The sequence below is a fragment of the Capra hircus genome, chromosome 5 (assembly GCF_001704415.2).
Source record: "Capra hircus breed San Clemente chromosome 5, ASM170441v1, whole genome shotgun sequence".
NCBI classification, from domain to species: Eukaryota; Metazoa; Chordata; class Mammalia; order Artiodactyla; family Bovidae; genus Capra; species Capra hircus.
Genome location: NC_030812.1, coordinates 7,204,748 through 7,223,730, shown reverse-complemented (window position 1 = coordinate 7,223,730; position 18,983 = coordinate 7,204,748). Strand labels below are relative to the sequence as shown.

The window sequence follows — 18,983 nt, the reverse complement described above, 5'->3', positions numbered from 1 at the left end:
AAAGACTACCCTGAGTGAAAAATCTGGATTATTTAATACTTCTGAACACTTAAAAAGAATTGTAGTAAGCACAAAATATGTTAACAAATCATTGCTTAGTATACACATTCATGAAAATGACATATAAAATAATTATATAAATGTTTGAAGGTCTATGAGAAAGTAGATTTCAAGGAGTCCTTGCAATTGAGCTCCTCTCGATTTACTGCAAAGCAAATGTAAGCATCAGTACAGGAAGTCTCACGTTGTTAAGGGGTGACTGAGGTCTCAGAACACTTCTGGTGGTGGACTCTGTTCCAGAGTCCTCCCCACAGGGTTGTGCTCATACATCTTTTGAGACTGAGAGGTCAACCAGAAAGATGTGGGTGCAGGCGGGTGGCGTGGTGTGGGCAATGGGGCGGCCAGAGGCAGAAGCACAGGGCATGGAATATGAAAAGGAAAACGCTGACAGTGCGCTTTGCAATCAAGAAAGACTCTTGACCCATGGCAAGACTATCTCCGCTGCAGAAACATGCAAGTGTCCCAAGTTCAGTTCTTTGCTTATTCTGTCATCCTCTGATTATAATTTGGCTTTCTCTGTATACCTTATGACAGGAAAGTATTCGATGTTTATACTGAAATGATTGTGACAGTTGCATTTTTCTACTGTAAGACAATAAGTTGAATCTCTGATACACAGATGGTAGTGCAAAACAGATTAATACATAATCATTGCATATGGTATGAAATTGCAGATATACTTATCAACTCGACATTTGTTCAGTCACTAACTCATATCTGACTCTTTGCAATCCTATGGACTGTAGCGCACCAGGCTCCTATATCCAGGGGACTATCCACACAAGAATACTGGAATGGGTTGTCATTTCTGTAAGGCCGGACCCGGGGGCCATGATGGGCCACCCCTCCTCTCCCTCCTGCCGGCGGGGGGAAGTCCCTAACGGAAGGAGCCTCCCAGATCCCGGGGACCAATGACAGCACACTTCACCAGCTAAAGCCGCCCCACCCCAGCCACGTAGAAGGACCTGTCAGACCGCGACGCCTCGGCCTGGCGACCTATCCGAACCCCCGTCCATCTAGCCTGACCATCCCTCCCAACAAACATATAAAAACCACCCCCAACACGGTCCGGGCGCAGACTTCCTCGACCTGCCTCGTTTGGGTCCGGGAAGCCCGCCCCGGGAGCGCTTCGCCATTAAAAAGCCTGTTAGACACTCTTCTGGTGTCCTGGTCTTTCACCTAACAATTTCCTTCTTCAACTCAACATTACCAGTGCCCTATTTGAGAAGACAGTGCTCCAGAAATAGCAAAGATTGAACAGAACGAAAATTTCTAGTGTTTGGGAGACAAAGTTCATACAATACATAAACAGGAAATCAAAATGTCCTGGAGTAAAATAGTCAAGAAATAAATCACAAGTTAATTGAGTCGTGGCTCTGTGATGATACATGAATATGTTTGGTAGTTATCAAATTATGAAACACTGGTTTATATTGTTTTTATCTAGACATGTATGTCACAAAGAGCACAAGTCTTAAAATCTCTAAATTAAGGGCTAAGTCTAATAATTTAAAAGATATATTCTCACAGTTCCCTTGGGAAGGTAGAGCTAATTGCGATGTTTTCATTTTCTCCCTGGATAAGTTCAGCTAATTGATTTTCATTTATTTAAAGAAAATAATAAAGTTACTAGAATGAAGAATGATTCTGTCCAAGAATGTGATGCCATAACATGTTGATAAAAAATAGTCAAGGTTTAAGCTCATAACATCAAAGGATATCATTACAGATCAAAGGGGCCATCAATGACCAGGAGGCTTCAACAGATTTTGGGCAACTGAAAATAAATGACGTATTTTTGATAGAGAACACACAGCAGGGGAAGCCTCATCGTACTATACACATGGAGAGGGGGTTCAGTCTCTAAGAGCGAGGGGGGCTGTCAGTCCATAAGAGAGAGGGAGGCTGGACTAGGAAACTGCAGATGAGATGAAGGAGGTACAAAAAGAGGGAGATTAATTCAATACTTATGTCAATTACTATTGCTGCTCACTCTATGACCAGACATAAACAAACCAACTAGTTGACCATCCAAACAAACAAGAAATAAGTTTAACTATAACAACTAAATAATTCTAGAGAAAAGATGCTGGCAAAGAGGGGTCCCTCAATTTATAATATCCCTCTAGAGCAACATTAAATGAGCCATGGCCTGTTCTTTTACTGAAATGTATTCAGTTCAGTTCAGTCGCTCAGTCGTGTCCGACTCTTTGGGACCCCATGAATCGCAGCACGCCAGGCCTCCCTGTCCATCACCAACTCCCGGAGTCCACTCAGACTCACATCCATCGAGTCAGTGATGCCATCCAGCCATCTCATTCTCTGTTGTCCTCTTCTCCTCCTGCCCCCAACCCCTCCTAGCATCAGAGTCTTTAAAATAACGCCATTTGCAGCAACATGGCATATTACAGTTTCCCATCTCTCCTGGAATAAAATCCACAGTTCTTATAATGGCAACGGGGTCATACTACGTGATCTTTCTCTGAAATATAGCCTACTCTTCTTCTATGTCCTTCTTTCTGATACAGCCAAATTGGGTTATTTCCTCTTCTTGAAAAAAAAGAAAAAGAAAAAGAACAGATAGACTCCTAACTCAAGGTCTTAGCTCTTGTTCTTCTGTCTGCCTGACACTCTCTTCTATAGGATAACTGCAGAGCTAGTTCTTTTCCCCCTTTGCTCAGTATCACCTGAGTGAGGACTTTCCCAGAAGCCTGTTGAAATGCAGAAAAACATCTTATTTCTCCTGTTCTGATTTATGCTTCTCTACCAACAGCTGCTCAATTACTAGTACATATTTTTTAATAGTTTGTTTATAACTAAATATAATCTCCAAAAGGGAAAGGATTCTTCAATTTATTTTATCCTCTGCTGTAACTCCAATGTTTAGAAGAGTGCCAGGAACACCTAAGTGCTTAATAAATATTTGTTGAATATAGTAATGGGGGATTGGTGAGATGGGAGAGTGCATACATCAGGGGTTGTAGATTTGATCCCTGGTCAAGGAACTAAGGGACCCCCTGGTGATTCAGATGGTAAAGAATCTGCCTGCAATGCTGGAGACCTGTGTTTGATCCCTGGGTTGGGAAGATCCCCTGGAGAAGAGAATGACTACCCACTCCAGTGAGCTTCTCTGATAGCTCAGTCAATAAAGAATCCACCTGCAATGCAAGAGACCCGGGTTCGGTTTCTGGTTCAGGAAGATCCTCTAGAAAAGGGATAGGCTACCCACTCTAGTATTCTTCAGCTTCCCTTGTGGCTCTGCTGGTAAAGAATCTGCAATGTGGGAGACCTGGGTTTGATCCCTGGGTTGGAAAGAGCCCCTGGAGAAGGGAACAGCTACCCACTCCAGTATTCTGCCCTGGAGAATTCCATGGACAGTATAGTCCATGAGGTTGCAAAGAGTGGGACAAGACTGGGCGACTTTCACTTTCACCTTCTCCAGTATTCTTGCCTGGAGAATGTATCTTGGAGTATATTTTGCCTGTCAAAGGCAGGAGAAGATGGTGACAGAGGATGAGATGGCTGGATGGCATCACAAATTTAATGGACATGAACTTGGGCAAACTCCAGGGCATGGTGAGGGACAGGGAGGGCTGGTGTACTGAAGCTCATGGGGTCGCAAAGAGTTGGCCATGACTTGGTGACTGAACACCACCACTGTGGAAGTAAGATTGCACGTGCCACATGGTGACTAAGCTCACGTGCCACAGCTGCAAGTCTGTGTGCTGCAAGGAAAGATGCAACTGGGACCTGAGGCAGCCAAATTAATAAATAATTTTTAAAATAATGATCCAATTAATGAATAAAAAATAGTGGCAGTAGCATTTGATTTATCTATAGGGAAATAATTACTAAAGGAAATAACCTAAAATAATGAATGGGGCTACCTCCATTTAGCTAGATCAGGCCTGGGAGGCTCTGAGCATTGGGTCATTATTTTTAAACTGTGAGGATATACTTTGAACTACTTTTATGTAATGCATAAAAGAAGTTAGAAGTGTAATGGACAGAACTGATCAGAGAAAGTGGGAAAGAAAGGGAGAGTGAAGAGGTTGACTTGAGGTATTAATTTTGATCTGTAATTTTATTATACATTGATATGACCTTAAAGTGAGAGGAGGGAAGATGAAAATGGTTGGTTTGAGTGTTTATTACACACTAAGAGTTGCGTTAAGGAGGCACTTTAAATAAAAATTATGTCCTGTGGTCTTCTCAATACCTTTTTGAAAAAGTTGTCACCATTCCAATATTAGAGGTAGGAACACTGTTATTTGAGCAGGTTAAAATAACTTGGCTCATGCCACATCACTGGGAATTGGTAGGCAGAAGTGAAAGCCATGTTTGCCAGATGCTAAAATAACCAATACTATAGAGATGATACGCCGTCATCACAGCAGAACTATGAATAGCTGTCAAGCTTTAAAAACACTGAATAAAAGCATAGAACATAAGCATTGTGTACATATACACTCTTACTATTACACCCTTTCTTGGTTTCCTCAATCAATCAATCAAAGAATAATTTCTTTCCCTTCAATTATTTCTCTCTGGGAATAAGAAAATCCTGATATTAAAAAGGAGATTCATAAACATCTTTGTTGTTTGTTTCATTTTCTTTAAAGTTTAATTGATTCACCGTCGTTTTTGAAGAGCACACTATAATCCACAACACAGAGCTGAATTAAGCAGCTAATTGAAGCCGGGTTCATGAGGGCTTAAATTACCAGAGCTTTGCTGTCATCTTAAATTAAACTTCCTCTACATTTCTCAAGATTTATAACCCCAGGCTGAAAAGCTGTAAACTGCCCCAGTTTCACAATGAATCTCCCAGAAGGAAAGGATGTTTCCTGGAAAAGGGGAAGGCAAATGTCTTTCATGGAAGAGGGTTCCAAAAGCAATGTGTGTGGTAGGGGTCACAAGAACCTTGGCAAGGGGCTGTAAAGGGAGCAGGCAAGTCACTCAAAAAGCATGTGCCCAGAGATTTTGCAATTTGACTTGTGAGTCCTGTAGGAAGGAGTAAGTTCATCTAAACAGCAACTGGACACATTCTTGACTTCCTCCTACAAAATGAAAAGCAGAAGGGACAAATGATCCTCTGTGGGGATCATAATCTCCCAAATTTCCCAAATAGCTCTTAGTTTAGTTCAGAAAGATCTGTTATCACTCCCTCTAATACTCTATCACCTATGTAATTTCTTAGCTATATTTTCACATGCATTTTCTTTCTTTCTCACATGTTTCATGAAAGACCAAAAAGGAATATATTCAGGGATCAGTGAGGATGAGGCGAATAATTTCATGCATCCAGATAAGGTCTGATGGTTCCACTACATACCACTCTGAAACTAACTATATCAGGACCACCTAAGAATCCAGAATACATTTACCTTTAATATAGTATTTTTATAAATATACACAATTTCCATTTTAAATGACCTACCATTGCAACTTTAAATGTTAGAGTCTTCCTTCTTAAAATTAGAAGCAGCTATAATAGATTCATTCATTTTTACCTTAAATCACTTCAGAAATCATTACTAAGCACCTCCTGTGTATAACGTTCTTGTTTAATCCCTCGAAAAGTATGAAAACATAAAAACACTACTCTCCTCTCAGGGCTTACGATCTGGAGCGGAGGAAGTAGCAATAACAAACAATGACGTAATAAATATGCTTTAGGCTAGAGAGTGATCAGGGCTATGGAAAGGAGGGGAAAGTACAGCACCAGGATGGATAGGCAGCCTGTAGTGTTAGCAGAATGGTCAAGGTCACCATTGGTGAGAAGGTGACACAGGAGCAGTGGACCTGAAGGAGTGAGACACTCAGCCAAGTGACTCTCGGAGGAAGAGCACTCTAGGCAAAGGAATCAGACACAGCGTGTTTCCTAAGTGGGGAGCAAGCTGAGGCTATTTGATGTCATCTCAAGGCTCTGAGCAGAAGAGTGACATCTGCCAGGTGTGTGCAGTGAGTTTTAGATTCTGACCCAGTGAATCCCCAGAACAACCTCATGATAATGGTGCCATTGCCCTTTTAGCAAATGGGAACCTGAAGTACACAGAGGTCAGGTAAGCTGCCCACAGTCACACAACCAGAAAGAGGTGGAATTGGGAGCCAGGCACAGGCAGTCCGATCCTAGAGGTGAGCTCTCAACAAGAAGATCTGTCCTTGAACAGGACACACACAGGCACCTGTGCCCAGCTCTATGCGCACAGCCACACAACCACAAACACACACTCAAGAGGAGAGAGGAAGCTGAGAAGTCGGAGGAGAGTTTGCCACCCCCACTCTATTTCTCTCGGTTCACATTTGATTTTCTCTCTTGTATATTTTACTTGTTAACCTATAGATCAAAATGTCTATTTGCATGAGAAATGTTCAAATGGAAACATTTAGTGTTATGCTCAAAAGAGCAAAACAAATAAGCAATTCTTAGTGTACAAAATAAATATTGTGGAAATCTAGGCAGTTATGCCAGTTTATTTAATAAAGTGAACAAAACAAAAACATTCTCATGAAACAAGGTGCACTAAAATCCTTTCAGGTCTACCAAGAAAAATATAAGAACATTTTCTGGCTAAATATCTAGAATAATATAGGAACCAGTCATTTAAACCGTTCGCTTGGAAAGAGCTTTGAAATCAACAGAAAATCTTCATAAATCATGATTTATGACTCACATGTCAAGCAAACAAAGAGAAATGTGTCACTGGGATTTTTTTTCACATATATCACCTTGGTTCTCTAGTATGGAGACTTAAACCTTTCCTATGTATACTGTCAACACAGATTTTGAAAATGCTTAAATATGTTATCACATTTCAGTTCACATAAATTATAATCATATACTATTTCACTATATCAACCTTTAGCAATATTTAAGTAATATTTTAGCAACCTTTAAGCAATATTTCTGTCTCTGCACAACATTGTAAACCCTAATTCCTTTGGCAAATTTTACTCATTAGTGAATGATTAATAAAGAAAAATTACAGTTTCACCAAAAAAAAACTGAATGTACTAAAAGGTCATGGAACGATAAGAGATATTTGTTTTTACTCAATATAGCAAATGTGCTTCTGTTCTTTAAGCTTGTCTTGGCATTTTGTGATGTTGTGTGAAACTGTGCAGGAATCAAAGTGAAAAATATGATCTATAGTGTAAGTTCTTTGAATTTCTTTAAGAATGGAGAAGGAGAAAAATAAAACATACACTTTATTATTAACTTTGGAGGGGGTAATTGATAGAAACAGATCTAGATTGCTTATCAAGCCTGCTGCTGCTGCTGCTAAGTCACTTCGGTAGTGTCTGACTCTGTGCGACCCCATAGACAGCAGCCACCAGGCTTCCCCGTCCCTGGGATTCTCTAGGCAAGAACACTGGAGTGGGTTACCATTTCCTTCTCCAATGCATGAAAGTGAAAAGTAAAAGTTAAGTCGCTCAGTTGTGTCCGACTCTTAGCAACCCCCATGGACTGCAGCCCACCAGGCTCCTCTGTCCATGGGATTTTCCAGGCAAGAGTACTGGAGTGGGGTGCCATTGCTTTCTCTGTTATCAAGCCTACACAGATGAAAATAAGTATTAATATCTGAAATAGAGCATTCTCTAAAACATATAATAAATTCTGTTGAAATGAAGACTTTGAGCTCCTCTTTATCATGACCCTAACTAAGCACTACATTTAGTACAGTAAGTACCCTGATTTGTTAAATTACCAATCCAAAAAGTAATTAAATCCAATTTATCAAAAGAAAAAAATTAAGTCTGGGTTCCCAGGTGGCGCTCATGGTAAAGAACTCCCCTGCTATCCCAGAATTAAAGGACACTAGTGAAAAGAATGGGCTTCCCAATGCTTTTTATAACATTTCGCTGAAAAAAATAAGATAGCTCTCTGCAAGATGCTGTAAAATGGCCATGCCTATTCTATACATGGTTCTATATTTTAAAATATTATACAGCTTTATAATATCCATGCATATCTAGCAAGAAGAGAAAAAAGATCTCCCCCAAAGGGTTATAACCACTGAGAAGGCTGGGCAAGAGACTCCAATGGCTCATACAGAAGAAGAGTGAGGAAAAGAAGTGACAAATGACAGCTCATCTCATTTCCAGAGTCAACATTCTTTGCACGATACCATTTAACTTCCTGTATTTTTCTAGCTACTATTCTTGCTTCTTGTCTATTCAAATGGCTTGAACCAAACTCTAAGAAATATTATTTCTGGCAGGTCTCAAAATCTAGCCCACCACCCCCAAAATTAATAAGTCGTATGTTTTATTTTTCTCCTCTATTCTTAAGGAAATCCAAAGAACTTATACTATAAATCTTTTTTTTTTCACTTTGATTCCTGAACAGTTTCACACAACATCACAAAATGCCAAGACAAGTTTAAAAAGCAGAAGCACATTTCCATTACTGAGTAAAAACAAATATTCCCTTATCACTCCACAGCCTTTGTAGTACATCCCAAATTTTTTGGTGAAACTATAATTTTTCTTTATTAATAACTTACTAATGAGTAAAATTTGCCAAAAGAAGTAGAGTTTACATGGTTGTACAGAGACAGAAATATTGCTTAATGTGAAGCAAGGAGGGGTTGACAGACGAAAGAGGAGATTTCTGAACTGCTATCTGTCAATAAGTGGGAAATGGTTTGTGAACGTATTTTGGAATTTTATATTAGTTTTCTCAGTCAGTACTAATTGCCAAAAACAAACTCAAGGCAAACTGTATTATTAGGTTTTAGGTTTGGCTTCTAAGATGGAAAAAGTTAAATATTTACATATATTTGATACATGTGTATATTTTAGAAGATGATAAAGAGTATTTTTGTATTGGACATTCTCTCTCCTTAAGAAAAACAACCGCAGCTTTGTATGCGATAGAACTAATGAGCTGATAACCCAAACACTGATCAGAAACAAATAAACGATTTCCATGAAACCTGTTAATCTTGTTCAGTGATCATTTTTTGACGTGCAAACTTAGCTAGGTTTGTTTAGTCCCACTCAGCACCAATCTGGGTCTTTCTGTGAAAGCATTTTGTGGATGTGGTCTAAAACCATAGCATTTGACTTTAAGTAAAGGAGATTATCCTAGATTATCGCTAGGATAGCAGGCCCAATTCACTCCTTGAAAGGTCTTAAAAGCAGGAGTGCAGCCTCCTGGAGGGATGAAATTCCACCTGTTTATAGCAGTTTTGGCTCAGGCTCACAGTGTCAACCTGTCCTCTCTGTTGGGCTGTGGTTTGGCTTCAGATTCGCCTTGCCAGCCACACAGTCACATGAATCAATTCTTTACAATGAATCTGTTAACACTATTTTTTACTGACTCTGCTTCTCTGGCTGAATCATGACTGATGTAATTCCAAACTGAAAAAAACAGTAATGAAAGAGTAAAAAGGGTGTTGTAATGGTTTGTCAGCACTCGATCCTAGCTGTGTCTACATGTACCCACAGACTCAAGTAAGACAAACATAACCTGTGTATATAAATACACACATACACACGTACGCAGATGCGCACACATACAATCTCACATCCAAACAGCATGGTCCCACATACTCAAACTCCTATGTTTAACAGGCCTAAACTTTTTGACAGATTTAATGATTTAACCAATCAGAAGCATCGACAAAAGAAAACTATACAACTGGAGACCAGGACTCCAAAAGTACATTCTAAATAAGAAGACAGTAACTGACACACAGCTTACAAGAAAGACACTTTACACATTTCAATACAAACCACCATCACCTGTAGAAAACAAACACAAATATTTCACCTAAAAAGTGACAAATGTTGGTTATCCAAGCAAAAGAGGTTTTAAATTCTATAACATTAGTCAAATAATCGCATCACATTGATATAGCTACATAAATATGGTGACCAAACTCACAAACAAAAACTTATAAAAACAAGTTGCCAGCATCCCACCCTGGCTGTGTCTACATGCTCCCACAGACTCGCAGTGATGTAAATTCATTTTAAACACATCCCCCACTTCCCTCCCTTACCTGGACTGCATATCTTGCTGGGTTTTGGCCTGGCTGGCTTCTGCTTGAGGGGAGGCGTGGGTGACGCGTTGTTGAAGCTCCACCAAGGATTGATAATACTGCTGCTGGTGGTGCTGCTGCTGCTTGTAGCGAGACAAACTGAAAAACAGCCCTAGAATGGCTTTTAAGTTTCCATTTCTTATTTCTGTATCAAGCGGAAAATATAAAAACAGTATCATATAAAATTATTTTTTTTAACAACAGAAATTCTAGAAGCAGTTTGCAAATTGCTTCCAATAGACCCTTAATAGACTAAATCTTTGAAGACGGAAATAAAACTTGGTTTTCTCAGTCACACATTTAAGTAAGTCTGATTTTCTAAAACATGCTAACATTTTTACATAGCTTCGAAATTTCAGAGAGAGAACAAAGCTTACTCAAGGGATGCTCTTTGCTGACCCTGAACTACAGTTTTTCTCGAGTTAGCTTCTTCATGCAAATGGACAGGCGCTCTGGTTTGTGTTCCTCATTTGATTTATCATTCTGTTTATCTCTCAAATGGGCTTCCCAGGTGGGTCAGCGGTAAAGAATCTGCCTGCCAATGTAAGAGATTCAGGAGGCACAGGTTCAATCCCTGGGTCAGGAAGATCTCCTGGAGCAGGAAGTGGCAATCCACTCCAGTATTCTTGCCTGGGACATCCCTTAAACAGAGGAGTCTGGCAGGCTACAGTATATTGGGGTCTCAAAAGAGTCTGACGTGACTGAGCATACGCACACACATACATATTTTCCCTCACAAATGCACACAGCTGTTGCCAGCGGAGGGATGCCCATGAGCTAGAGAAAGAAAGCCACTTATATGCTCAGTGGCCTGCATTATAAATACTGATGCTATATGCTGCTGCTGCTGCTGCTAAGTCACTTCAGTTGTGTCTGACCCTGTGTGACCACATAGACGGCAGCCCACCAGGCTCCTCCGTCCCTGGGATTCTCCAGGCAAGAACACTGGAGTGGGTTGCCATTTCCTTCTCCAATGCATGAGAGTGAAAAGTGAAAGTGAAGTCGCTCAATCGTGTCCGACCCTTAGTGAGCCCATGGACTCTAGCTTACCAGGCTCCTCTGTCCATGGGATTTTCCAGGCAAGAGTAGCTGGAGTGGGGTGCCATTTCCTTCTCCACTGATGCTATATGCGTATACCTCATAATAACTGTTAGCAGCATTCTAAATCACCCACCAACCGATTTATTAAAAAACTATGCATTTGTCCTCCAAAGAGCAGATGGCACCACAGTTATCCACTTTAATGTTCCAATTCTTTTATTTTTAATTCACATTACATATTAAGAAATAATTAATATCATTTTATGCATGGCTTTAGATGCATGCTTATTATGCATGCATAATAGTGTAAGTAGAATAAGCATAATAGAATAAGTAGAATTTCTAGTTCTAAACACATGAGGCTCCTGTGTAAGTTTTTCTAACATTGAAGAAAAAATTAAATGCACAAAGTAGGCCATAACATGAGCTAGTTTTTTTCTTCTGGAGTTATAATTTTAGAATTAGAAAAATAGAGGCCAGTAAAGCTAGATATAATGCTATGCAACCAATAATCACACTTTAAATGAAACTTGCCATTGGCAATAAAATATATCCTCTTATGAGGTCAAGGTTTTCTGCCTTCTTTTCAGAATTTAGAAACATTAATAAACTACTTAAATGTCTTGCCCTCTGATGGTTTATAATGTCACACACACACTATGCAGTGGAATTATTCATATAAAATAAGGCTGAGTTATTATAACCCCCAACCTTTCTCACAGGGGCCATAACTATAGGCTTGATCAATATGAAGCTACAGTGAGAAAGTATAAATTTTCTTGGGTGAACCTGCAAGTATTATTTTTCTCCTGTGAATCTTATTGAAAGATATTCTTTAAACTTCTTGTTTTATTACTATTCATGTTAAATAAATACAGAAAATCATTTTGACTATTCATATATTTTTAGGAGATAGATAAAAAGTAACAGGCTTATGTTAATAAAAAGATGTCATGTTAAAAGGAAGAGACAGAAGACCAACAAATAGTAACATTCCTCACCTACTTTCGACCTCTTAGAAAGTAAAGTATCATTCTGGAGAATTTTCTCAAATATTATTCTAAGTAACAGAACCATGAGTTAGGTTTAAACCTAAGTTTTGGCCATTAAGTATATAATTTAATATTAAACATCATGACATAAACATATAAAGGATAGAAGAAATTCAAAATAAAATTTAAACAGTACAGAAAAATTGAGAAAAGTAAATCATTCTAGTTCACGTTCATAATATTTCAGAAGTCACACAACTCCTATTTTTCCAATGGCAGTAGAACTTGGAAAACTTAGACCTATCTGATACTTATACTATCTGCGGGGGTCGGGAAGGCTTTGCAGAGTAAATTGACTGTAGTAGAAACATTAAGTAACAAAAATTGCCAAAAGGGATTAATGTAATATAATTAAAATTCTAATTTAAAAGATGTTTGTTGCTGATCTAGATCTCAAAGGAATTGATACGTCATAATGTTGGGACAATTGTTCTTGTTACTATTACTACTTGAAAATTTTGAAAAGATTTCCTAAAAATACACGTTGAAGAAAAAGAATGCAGGAAAAAAAGTGACAGATTTAGTTGTCTTTTTCCTGTTTTCTGTATTTCAATGTCAGTGATGATCTTTTAAACTTTTTAAAATGTTAAGGCCAAAAAAAAAAAATGTTAAGGCCTTTACAAAGAACAGTTAATAATACTAATTATTTAAGAATTCCTGAGGACTTCATTAAACTTAACCAAATATTTAGGCTTGGACTACCAACTTGATCAAATTATAGAATTGTTATTGATAAAATAATATTTAAGCATTAATTACACCATTTAAATGTATTTCTGTTCATCTATTACCCAGCAGTATCTATCCACCATCTACTTAATATTCTGAAAGTACTACTTATCCGTTATAACATAAAGATATTTTGTTAATATGCCCCCCTTCCATATACTCAGGAATGTAAAGAACAACTTTGACAAAATCTGGAACACAGCTACATAATGAAAGCATATACTAATAACCACAGAACTTATGTTTCTATTATTCTGGAAACTTGACTAATTTCCTTCTCTATATTAAGGGCCCAGGTACTCTCATTTGACATTTCTAGTGTTATAAAAAGTCTTTTCAAACACAGAGGCCATTTGTGACAATTGTGCTTTTTCTTACCTTCAGCAGATAGACCTTGAACATTTACTCCTCTGGCTGCGAGAAAACTAAGGCAGACATCAACATTTTCAATCTGCAACATGAAAAGCAGTGAAAAAGTAACTTAGAAGATTATTTGTAAGTACATAAATGAGCTAGAATGAAGCCAGAGAGAAAGATAAAGAAAGAATGAATATTTTACATTCATTTCATACTAGAGATCTTTAACTGGACTACAACTAGAATAATTTTGGCTAATTGCAGGACGAATATAAAGCCTGCATTGTCTGATTTGGTACTTACAAACAATTCATAGAGGCCTGATCAAGAATGGCATTCTTACAGATTAGCAACCCACCTACTTAACATAAAACCAGACTGGTTCTGTGCTTCATAAGTAAGTCTCTAAAGCATCCAAATAGGAGATGCTTGGAATACTAGGATGTGGGTAACTGAGACTCAGTAAGTATGCCAAAAGACAAACAAGATGGAAAGGGGGTTGATACACATGAAAGAAATGAAGTATATTTTCATTCTACATCATAGAATTCTTTTTAAAACTGTATTTACTATTGTTTAAAAAGAAAACAAAACAAGAAATTAATGTGTGATACAGTGTTATTAACTAAGTACTAAATCTTCTAAAGTACAGATTTGGTTCAAATTTACCAAAATTTTATGCTAGTGTGCATTCTTTGTTTTTATACATTATTCAAGATTCCACATTGTACTTAGTTGCAATAAGCCAGCTTCAGCTGCATGCAACAAATTCTGGTAAATTCTCTTTTCATTTGGATTTCATTACAAATATTTTCTTATTTTCCTTGTTATGCCTTCTTAGATACACCCATCATTTAAAAGTGGACATTTAATTTTCAAATACATGAGGTTTTTAAAGGATCTTTGGTATTAATTTCTCATTGTGACAGCAATTTCTTTTAAATGCTTTCCTCTCAGCAACCACCCTCTGTGTTTTTTCAGGCGTCTAACTGTACTGAGGCGTTCAATGGCTAAGTCAAAGATCTCTCTTGGTAAATGTCACATTGCACTTGAAAATATGTGGGTTATTTTCAATTATCTTTTGATACTGATTTTTAACATAATTCTACAACGATAAGAGAACAGACTCTGTATGATTTCAATACCTTTAGACTGTGAAATTTTTACACCTTGTTTTATGTCCCTGGTGTGTTCCAGTGTCTCCTCGTTTACAGTCTATGAGAACTTGAATATAACTTGCATCCTACTGTTGTGTGAAAACTGTATAAATCTTAATTATATTAAACTGGTTCATGGTGCTTTTCAGGTCTCCTATATCCTTCTACTTTTCTGTATATTCATTCTATTTATTTTTTGAGAGCTTGATATTGAAATTACAACAAAAATCTTACTTATCTACTTTAAAAATAATTGTATTATATAATGGCACTATATGACTTTGTTCTGTATTTTCTAAGTCTCCTGTAAATACGTTATCTTATTTTCATAATTTAAAAGTAAAAAGAGAAAACCTATACTTGTATTCCCATAGTTGAGTAATTCTCTGATTAAATACAGAAATCATCTTTGTAATTTAAAAAAGTAATGCCACTGCTTGTAAATAGTCCATTTCAACACAATAACCGGCAAGTGATTAACAATTTGGGGTGGGAAGAAAAAAGAAACAGATTAATTTATGTTAATTCATGGGTTGATTTCAGTATTAGTCATGGCAATATGTAGCAAAGTTAAATAACTAAGACTTTTTAAAAGAGTGTAGGAAACTAGTAAGTTCCAGTTCTTTGTGAGTCATCTCCATGGGTTTTTTGGTATTCCATAAATCTTGAAATTCTAAAGTAAATAAGGTTTAAAGTTAATACTTGGCAAGGTACTGTTCTCTGTCTTATTAAATTCTCATCAAAAGCTATGTATGAGGACATATGAAGTTCTGCCAATGTCTTCTCTAGCTGAGCTTCATAGGAAGGTCAAAATGTCTTTTAAAGAAAATAAAAAGAAAAAATACATTCCAGACTTTGTCTTTATAAAATGGACAACTGTTTACATTTCTTTTAAAATGTAATTTTATGCAAAATTAAGGCAATAATACCCAATGAGAGGGTTTTTTTTTTTTTTGCTTTAAAATGATTGTAGCCAAGGTATACACATTTGCTTTGAGAAAAAAAACCAGTTTTATATTAATTCATTTCAAAATAAGTTTTACTGAAAGAATTATAGAGTTGAAGACACTAAATATTAAATGACCAGGTGGACCTTCTTGTTCTACCTGTTTACATTGAAATATGCAAAAAACCTATAGTTCTGAAACGTACTTTGAATTTTTTCCTTTCTTCACATTTCGTTATTAGAAAATGAGATAACATAAAGAAGGAAAGAATATCTTTGCCTTTGTGGGCTTTGTGAGTTTGTAATACAGCTGAAGAGACGAAAAAAGATTCATAAACCAGCATAACATAAGGCATAATATTCCAAAAGAGAATTATAAAGAACAGTGTGTGGCAGGGAAGAGAACGGATTTATCAGCTTTCACGATGGAAGAAGCATCATTTGGACACACAGGATAAGTCTGATTTTGATGAGGTTGGACAAGCTTCAGAAGGAGGAGCAGGCATGCCCATCAGAGCCATCCAGAGCAATACAATTGCTCACAAGGACATGTGAAAACAGACCATGCCAGCCTTTCCTCTCTGCAGTCATGCTTACAGAGTAAATCTGGCCTGGAACTGAAAAGGCTCCAATACCGACTGGGATCCTAAAACCACTGCGATATACAAAGCTAAATAACTGTAAACCAGAATAATAATACTTCAAAGATTTGAGTTTTCTCTGCAGACACAATGCATCCTGGTTGGAGCATGTCTGTAGGTACTGCTGCTGCGACTCATACACAGAAAATGTGTAGAAGAATATAAACCAAATGTGACTTTTATTCTCTCTGGATGTAAATTCTTTTGTGACCCGTGCTATTTTAAATTAATGATTCTTCCCATTTTTCATGATAAACAAGTATTGCTAATATCACTGTATGCTGCTGCTGCTGCTACGTCGCTTCAGTCGTGTCCGACTCTGTGCAACCCCATACACGGCAGCCCATTAGGCTCCGCCGTCCCTGGGATTCTCCAGGCAAGAACACTGGAGTGGGTTGCCATTTCCTTCTCCAATGCAGGAAAGTGAAAAGTGAAAGTGAAGTCACTCAGTCGTGCCCGACTCTTAGCGACCCCATGGACTGCAGCCTACCAGGCTCCTTTGTCCATGGGATTCTCCAGGCTAGAGTACTGGAGTGGGTTGCCATATCATTGTATAAACTAACTAAATTTTATTTCAACCAAAAAAATAAATAAGATGGTTCGGTTTGAGCAAACTCCTATCATATTGCAAAATTCAAATGATTATATAGATTTTAGCCAAAGATTTTATTATAACTCTTTAAAATATAAACACTTAGAGAATTAAAGTAAAATGCAATAATGTTTTTGCATTGGTTAAAACTGTTAAGATGTTTGTTTTCATTCATTCACAGTATGATTATTTATTCACTGAGACATGTCCAAGACCTTAAATACATATAAAATCTCATAGGAGAGATGATTCCAATGTAACACAATGAATGTTATAGAGAAACACAGACTGCTAAACACTCTATTCATGACCAGAGGCAAAGAGACTAGGAAATTTATTAGCAACTAACATTATCTATCATGGTTACAAAGATCTCTTCTTCTAAAGTTACCATAATATTTTTTCCAGGGGTAAATGTTGATCAGCTAATTAAATTGAGATGCTCAAGGTTACACAGAGATAATATATCAAAACCAGAGTGTGTGTCATTAACTTGACACACACACACAAACACACTTACATATATATATATATATATATATATATATATATATATATATATATATATATATGCATGCTTCAAGGGAAGCCTGACCTAGTCCCTGAAAGGTTAGGAAGGGTTAACCAAATAACAGGATGTGGGGTGAAGTGAAGCCAAGGAAGGGACAATATGTGAACTGTTGAGGGCTGAGAAACACCTTAAGTTAAAGGACTTGCAAGGAATTCAGAATAGCTAGGAATATTAAGAGTTGAACGCTACTTAAAGCTTTTCCCACAACTTCTTTGTCATCAGTGTGAAAATAGGCCTCTCTGGTGGCCTTCAAAGGTTTGAAGAAACTGTGTCAGAGGAGCCTTCAGAAAGAAGGGACTTCAAGGGCAAGAATCCTGAGATCTGCCAAATCCAATGGCAGAAGATGAGTCCATAGAGATAAGCAGGCACTGGACGTGTAACATCGTCCATTTCTTGCTAGTGGCTGGCCTTGATCTTAAGGCTGAGGACGGTAATAATGTATTTGAAGCAAAAGAAATAAATTGTCAATGTTGCATGGAAGATATCTTTTTTTTTTATGATCACACAGTATATACATAGGTTTATAGATAGAAATTAATAAACGTTTCACAAATCAATTTGTACCCACACTATCTGCCATGTGCTTTAATTTTTAAAAGTATTTTCAGTTCAGTTCAGTTCAGTTCAGTCACTCAGTCATGTCCGACTCTCTGTGACCCCATGAATTGCAGCACATCAGGCCTCCCTGTTCATCACCAACTCCCGGAGTTCACTCAGACTCACGTCCATCGAGTCCGTGATGCGATCCAGCCATCTCATCCTCTGTCATCCCCTTCTCCTCCTGCCCCCAATCCCTCCCAGCATCAGAGTCTTTTCCAATGAGTCAACTCTTTGCATGAGGTGGCCAGAGTACTGGAGTTTCAGCTTCAGCATCATTCCTTCCAAAGAAATCCCAGGGTTAATCTTCAGAATGGACTGGTTGGATCTCCTTGCAGTCCAAGGGACTCTCAAGAGTCTTCTCCAACACCACAGTTCAAAAGCATCAATTCTTTGGCGCTCAGCCTTCTTCACAGTCCAACTCTCACATCCATACATGACCACTGGAAAAACCATAGGCTTGACTAGACGGACCTTAGTCAGCAAAGTAATGTCTCTGCTTTTGAATATGCTGTCTAGGTTGGTCATAACTTTTCTTCCAAGGAGTAAGCGTCCTTTAAGTTCATGGCTGCAGTCACCATCTGCAGTGATCTTGGAGCCCAGAAAAATAAAGTCTGCCACTGTTTCCACTGTTTCCCCATCTATTTCCCATGAAGTGATGGGACCGGCTGCCATGATCTTCGTTTTCTGAATGTTGAGCTTTAAGCCAACTTTTTCACTCTCCACTTTCACTTTCAACAGGCTTTTTTGTTCCTCTTCACTTTCTGCCTTAAGGGTGGTGTCATCTGCACATCTGAGGTTATTGATATTTCTCCCAGCAATCTTGATTTTAGTGGGTTTAATTTTAATATGTCATTTGTAAAATATTAACTTCACAATAGGCTGTACTGTGAGGAACCTCATACTACATGTCAAACACAGAAGCAGGGGACATGGTTTAAAAGCCACTTCTTTCTCTATCACTTAAAATCACAGCACAGGAAGGGAATTCATACACATTAAGCATGTATATTATTTACTCCAAATGCAAAATCCTTATCATTTTTACCATAGATGCTGAAAAATTTGATACTCTGATTATTCAATAAAGGCTTAGAAATGACATACTTTTTATAAGTTTACACAACTGAGTACACAGCAGAACCAGAATTCAAACTCATCCCCATCAGTCTTCAATGAAATATTATT

At 37.8% G+C, this 18,983-nt stretch overlaps 1 protein-coding gene across 8 annotated transcripts in view; it reads right to left on the bottom strand.

Moving 5' to 3' along the window:
• Nucleotides 1–18,983, bottom strand: part of NAV3 (neuron navigator 3) — a 619,023-nt gene that overhangs the window by 243,513 nt on the left and 356,527 nt on the right. For all 8 annotated transcript variants that reach the window (XM_013963653.2, XM_013963652.2, XM_005679745.3 and 5 more), the window contains exons 4-5: nt 13,313–13,385; nt 10,074–10,257 (exon numbers count right to left, since the gene is read on the bottom strand). In XM_013963653.2, the coding sequence (XP_013819107.2) occupies nt 10,074–10,257; nt 13,313–13,385 (257 nt within the window). The remainder of the gene's footprint in view (nt 1–10,073; nt 10,258–13,312; nt 13,386–18,983) is intronic.